The sequence below is a fragment of the Galleria mellonella genome, unplaced genomic scaffold, assembly GCF_026898425.1.
Source record: "Galleria mellonella isolate WM207_F2 unplaced genomic scaffold, CSIRO_AGI_GalMel_v1 utg654, whole genome shotgun sequence".
NCBI classification, from domain to species: domain Eukaryota; kingdom Metazoa; phylum Arthropoda; class Insecta; order Lepidoptera; family Pyralidae; genus Galleria; species Galleria mellonella.
Genome location: NW_026442139.1, coordinates 1,212,392 through 1,218,585, shown reverse-complemented (window position 1 = coordinate 1,218,585; position 6,194 = coordinate 1,212,392). Strand labels below are relative to the sequence as shown.

At 55.8% G+C, this 6,194-nt stretch overlaps 1 protein-coding gene across 1 annotated transcript in view; it reads right to left on the bottom strand.

Moving 5' to 3' along the window:
* Window positions 1-6,194, bottom strand: part of LOC116412780 (laminin subunit alpha-1) — a 226,833-nt gene continuing 220,639 nt past the window's right edge. Inside the window, exons 43-54 of the mRNA XM_052900805.1 lie at window positions 5,981-6,113; window positions 5,018-5,170; window positions 4,580-4,711; window positions 3,725-3,880; window positions 3,095-3,233; window positions 2,743-2,888; window positions 2,234-2,545; window positions 1,855-2,142; window positions 1,331-1,763; window positions 766-1,275; window positions 278-413; window positions 1-145 (exon numbers count right to left, since the gene is read on the bottom strand). Of these exons, the coding sequence (XP_052756765.1) occupies window positions 1-145; window positions 278-413; window positions 766-1,275; window positions 1,331-1,763; window positions 1,855-2,142; window positions 2,234-2,545; window positions 2,743-2,888; window positions 3,095-3,233; window positions 3,725-3,880; window positions 4,580-4,711; window positions 5,018-5,170; window positions 5,981-6,113 (2,683 nt within the window). The remainder of the gene's footprint in view (window positions 146-277; window positions 414-765; window positions 1,276-1,330; window positions 1,764-1,854; window positions 2,143-2,233; window positions 2,546-2,742; window positions 2,889-3,094; window positions 3,234-3,724; window positions 3,881-4,579; window positions 4,712-5,017; window positions 5,171-5,980; window positions 6,114-6,194) is intronic.

Here is a 6,194-nt window from a genome sequence, read left to right as displayed (position 1 = left end):
TTAACCTCCAAGTGGGGCGTGGAAGGTATAGAACCATATCAACTCTGCAGCAAGGCGCAATTGATACAGGATTGCAACAACTCTTTGCTGAGACTGACATTCATTTCCATTGTTCAATTTGATGCAGATGGTACACGATCGTTTTCTATATAGATCATTAAAAACTCCTTAATCAAGTATAGGTTCATTTTAACGTCCATCTGAAGTCAGATGGTACAAGATTGTTTCCTTCCCGATGGGGTGATGACGTAGCCCGGGCATTCCTACGGCGGCTCACTGCTGCACCGGGCACGAGTCGAGCAGCACGTTGTGCAGCGCCTCCATCTCGGTCCAGTCGCGTTTCTGTCCACCTACGGTCACCTCGCGCATGCACCCTTTGAAGTTTTCTCGCGTGCTCTCGCCCGTGTCGCCCTCTACAATTATTATATAAATCATTTGTAGTACAATATTCATTGTACGAAAATGGGATTGCTTTGAAATATATAATTAAAACAAAAAAAAAATTGTGAAGTATAACAGAAATAGAAGACGCAGCCATCGTCCAGCGTGAGATAGAGAGAGAGAGAGGTAGAGCGGCGCGCGGGCGCGCGCGGTGCGGCCGGTCGGCCAGCAGCGCGGCGCGGCGCGCGGCGAGATAGAGAGAGAGAGTTAGAGCGGCGCGCGCGCGCGGCGGGCTGCGGCCGGTCGGCCAGCAGCGCGCGCGGCGCGCGGCTCGCAGCAGCGTGGCGCGCGGCTCTGTTGCGAGAGAGAGAGAGAGAGAGTTACGGGCCCTCCGTCCGGCGTGAGATAGAGAGAGAGAGAGAGTTACCGGGCAGGCCGGCGAGGTAGAGCGGCGCGCGGGCGGCGGGCTGCGGCCGGTCGGCCAGCAGCGCGGCGCGGCGCGCGGCTCGCAGCGCGGGCCCGCCGGCCGGCGTGAGAGAGAGAGAGAGAGAGAGTTACCGGGCAGGCCGGCGAGGTAGAGCGGCGCGCGGGCGGCGGGCTGCGGCCGGTCGGCCAGCAGCGCGGCGCGGCGCGCGGCTCGCAGCGCGGGCCCGCCGTCCGGCGTGAGATAGAGAGAGAGAGAGTTACCGGGCAGGCCGGCGAGGTAGAGCGGCGCGCGGGCGGCGGGCTGCGGCCGGTAGGCCAGCAGCGCGGCGCGGCGCGCGGCTCGCAGCGCGGGCCCGCCGTCCGGCGTGAGATAGAGAGAGAGAGAGTTACCGGGCAGGCCGGCGAGGTAGAGCGGCGCGCGGGCGGCGGGCTGCGGCCGGTCGGCCAGCAGCGCGGCGCGGCGCGCGGCTCGCAGCGCGGGCCCGCCGTCCGGCGTGAGATAGAGAGAGAGAGTGAAAGTTACCGGGCAAGCCGGCGAGGTAGAGCGGCGCGCGGGCGGCGGGCTGCGGCCGGTCGGCCAGCAGCGCGGCGCGGCGCGCGGCTCGCAGCGCGGGCCCTCCGTCCGGCGTGAGATAGAGAGAGAGAGCGTGACCGGGCAGGCCGGCGAGGTAGCGCGGCGCGCGCGCGGGCGGCGGGCTGCGGCCGGTCGGCCAGCAGCGCGGCGCGGCGCGCGGCTCGCAGCGCGGGCCCGCCGTCCGGCGTGAGATAGAGAGAGAGAGAGTTACCGGGCAGGCCGGCGAGGTAGAGCGGCGCGCGGGCGGCGGGCTGCGGCCGGTCGGCCAGCAGCGCGGCGCGGCGCGCGGCTCGCAGCGCGGGCCCGCCGTCCGGCGTGAGAGATAGAGAGAGAGAGAGTTACCGGGCAGGCCGGCGAGGTAGAGCGGCGCGCGGGCGGCGGGCTGCGGCCGGTCGGCCAGCAGCGCGGCGCGGCGCGCGGCTCGCAGCGCGGGCCCGCCGTCCGGCGTGAGATAGAGAGAGAGTGACAGTTACCGGGCACGCCGGCGAGGTAGAGCGGCGCGCGGGCGGCGGGCTGCGGCCGGTCGGCAAGCATCGCGGCGCGGCGCGCGGCTCGCAGCGCGGGCCCGCCGTAGATAGAGAGAGAGAGTTACCGGGCAGGCCGGCGAGGTAGAGCGGCGCGCGGGCGGCGGGCTGCGGCCGGTCGGCCAGCAGCGCGGCGCGGCGCGCGGCTCGCAGCGCGGGCCCTCCGTCCGGCGTGAGATAGAGAGAGAGAGAGTTACCGGGCAGGCCGGCGAGGGAGAGCGGCGCGCGGGCGGCGGGCTGCGGCCGGTCGGCCAGCAGCGCGCGCGCGGCGCGCGGCGCAGCGCGCGGCGCCGGCGCCGTCCGGCGTGAGATAGAGAGAGAGAGTTACCGGGCAGGCCGGCGAGGTAGAGCGGCGCGCGGGCGGCGGGTAGGCCGGTCGGCGCGCAGCGCGGGCGCGCGGCTCGCAGCGGGGCCCCGCCGTCCGGGCGTGTGAGGAGAGAGAGAGAGAGCACGCGAGCCGGCGAGGTAGAGCGGCGCGGCGCGCGGCTCGCAGCGCGGGCCCGCCGTCCGGCGTGAGCCACAGCGCGCCGCCCGACGCGCGCGCCTCCGCCTCGTGCCACGCGCCGTCGCACAGCGAGCCGCCCGCCGCACTGCCCGCGCCCCGCCACTCCACCACCTCGTCGCCGCGCGACAGCACCACCTGCACACATGCAACATTTTTGTTAATCCATATTTAAATCCGGCTTGAAGGACCATTTTACAATTTGGTCCTTCGAGTCGAATATCAGATTAATATAAAATTAATTTATATGCCATTTTTGTCACGAATTTTACTGAATCAATATTACACACATGCTAATATATTATATTTATTCTAAGAAGGAATGTAATACTCACGGCACCATCTTTCAGTTCGAGTATAAGATCTCCGATCGCGAAGAGCACGCCGTTCGGCTCAGCAGTACGGAACTGCAATCGCACCTCGAGCACTCCGCCCTCTCCCCACAATGTGCGCGACGACGACCACGTCGCGTACGCGTCACCTGATTCGACAGTATAATAAGAATTTATTTCAAACATTTTTTTAATCAATCAGACTAATCAGTGATTAATAATCACTTGTTATAATAAAATAAAATAAAATAAAATTATAATTATATATAAATTATATTTTTCGAACACATTTAAGTTCTAATAACCTATTGCAATAGCAACTAGGCTTCGAGTGCACACGCGCATTTGTACATACCTGCGAAGTAGGCGGCGGGTTCGACCCGCGGGAAGCACTGTCCGACGGCGTGCAGGGCGGCCTCCCGCGCCACGTCCCGCGCGCGCCCGCGCACCGTCACACGCCGCACGCACCCCACGAACCGCGCCCACCGGCTCATCTGTTGCGCACACGTACACATTTGTTACTGGCAACTGTTTAATCATCAAACCAAAAAGGATGTAATCGGAAATAAAACGAGAGACAGAACAATATCATTGCCTAATAAAGGAACAAAAATAGTAATTGAAAGAATTTAATATGATGGTTTAAGAAAATGGACCAATAAATGCTTTACGAGCACATGAGGGAGACTTTGTACAAAAGTCGTTTGCTTGGCCCCCTCTGTCCCATTCGTGTTTTTACTGTGAAACAGTTGTGTTGCACGGCTGTGTTTCGGTTTGAAGGGTGGGATATGGCGTGAATTTACAGGGTACAGAGGAATAACATCTGAGTTCTCAGGAATGGCAACTCATTTTTATAAGCGACGGTTACCACTTTTGGGTGGGTCGTCAGCTTGTTTGCCATTCTAAGTTGCACAAAAAAAATGGGTCCGTAGTGACACGAGCAGCTCGAAGTTAGCGGTGAAGGTAGCGGCGGCGAGGTACTGACCGCGGCGGGCAGGTGCGGCAGCGCTGGCGGCGCGGGCAGGCCGCCGAGGTAGAGGCGGCGCGCGCGGGCGGCGGAGGGCGCCGCGCCGCCCGCCGCGCCCCCCGCGCCCCCCGCGCCCCACAGCGACGCGCGCGCACGCGACACGCGCACCGACACCTGCGCCAACACAACCACGCATTACGTAATGTCCCCTAGCCACTATTGGCTACCTGCTGTACCCGATGATTCGTAATATATTTATTTATTTAAACTTTAATGCACAGTAAAATTCTATGTACATTTGGCGGACATAACACCGGAAGGAGTTCTCTACCAGTCAACCATTGGGCAAACCGAGAAATCAGTAGGCGGTGCATTTTTGAATAGAGGAAAAATAAAGGAATACTTGATAAATCCATATAATATAAACATACATGTAATGTATGAAATAAATAAATATATACATATAATAAATACATACAAAGATAAATAAATACATAAAATTTTACTATATAAAACAACTGCAATAGAAGAGTAAATAGTAATCCATAACTCAAACAGAGTAACCAGCAGGAGAAGCTTAAATTAGATTATAAATATATCAGTTTCTAAAAAAATATTATCTCATAATTTTCTGCAATGTGTTCAACATTAGTCGAAATGGATCCTCTGCAGAGTTTAGAATTAATATTTTATTTTAGAATCCAGCAAAAAAAAAAAAACATGAACTACAACACTAAATACTAGTAAAAGTACAGTTTCATGATAAATATATCAATGAATTTTTGCATACAATGCGTATTAATTTATACTATAATTTATAATAATAAAAAAATTACATAAGACAGTTTATATTATTAAGATTTGCAAACTCACAGTTCTCCATGTACCGTCGGCGACGAAGGCGGCGAGCGAGAACTCGCGCCGCTTGCGCCCGCGCACTATCAGCTTCAACTTGCCCTCGCGCACCATCAACACCGTGTAATGTTTGGGTTTCGTTTTCGAACCCTGCACATTTTGAAAGAGCAATTTATACTTACAGTTACAAAAAGGCATTTACCGTAAGACTGTGTTTTGTACAAATTTATTCAGAAATAATATTAAGTAAATAATAGGAATAATAGGAGCAACCTGAAATGCATTGCAGGGAGTCAGTGGATGCAGGTGGCTCAAGACCGTTCTTTATGGCAATCTATGGGGAGGCTTATGTCCAGCAGTGGACGGGTAATGGCTGAAATGATGATGATGATGTACATCATCGATGTCGATAGTGAAGGCGGGGTGATCATTCGATTCACTATGTAGTGCATTTACCGGCGCAAGCAGCAGGATCCCGTTGGGCGCGAAGGTGCGGAACTGCAGCGTGACGGCGAGCTGGCCGCTGTGCGCGCCCAGCCGCAGCGTGGCGTGGCTCCACGCCGAGTCGCCGAACTTCAGCGCGCCCGCCTCCAGCGTGTACGACGACGACTGCGCAATACACACGATACAGCTCAAACATCGCTCATGATCAACCAAAAACACCATAGGAAAACAAGGTTTTTTTAATGGGGGATAATGGAATGGTAGCCCCGCCTGCGCTATCGGTGTACGCTGGCGGAGCACCAGTGAGGGATGATAGGTGATGAAAGCAGGTCAGTTAGTGCACCGTGACGAATTCCACTAGAATTAACCACGATGGTTTCTAGGGGGAACTGTGTAGACGTCAACTTGATAGGGTGTATTGATAGCAATGGATCAGTTAGATCCCATTACTAACAATCCCTTTCCCCCCAGGCGAGGAAGGTTAGCTGTAAATGTACGTCGAACTATTTTAGAATAAATTATTCTAATTTATTTATTTACAGGTGTTTTTTTAAATGGATGATAATGGAATGGTAACCCCACCCGCGCTCTCGATATACACCGGCGGGGCACCAGTGAAGGATGATAGGTGAGGATGAAGCAGGTCAGTTAGCCCATCGTAAGGTATATTGCCAGCAATGGGGCTGTCAATCTCCATTGCTAACAATCCTTTTCCCTATTTAAAGGTGTTGTACAGGTTAAAATAAATTTTGGTCATCAGCCCATACCTATGTAATTGGAAACTAGTATAGTAAGGAGTTTGTTTATCCATAGCATAACATATGATTTAACAACATGAGTAAACTTCAAGCATTTTTTATCATACTCTCACTTGAACAGTTGAATGACAATTGAAGAGTCCAGTCTGGTTCGAAACCAGAAACACCCAGCATTATACCAGAAACAAGACAGCGGGCAGTGGTGCAGGGCGGGTACCTTGGAGCAGCCGCTGGCGGCGGGCGGGCGCTGCAGCGCTCGCGGCGGCTCGCGGGCCAGCTCGCGCGGCTCCGCGTCCGCGCGGCCCAGCCCCGCGCCCCGCCACCGCACCGCGCCCTCCACGCCCACCAGTCTGAAACGTTTCATTATACCCGATTCACTTCACTGCCTACTGTGCCTTATTAATTACAAGACACAGTAGTTCATGTCTTTA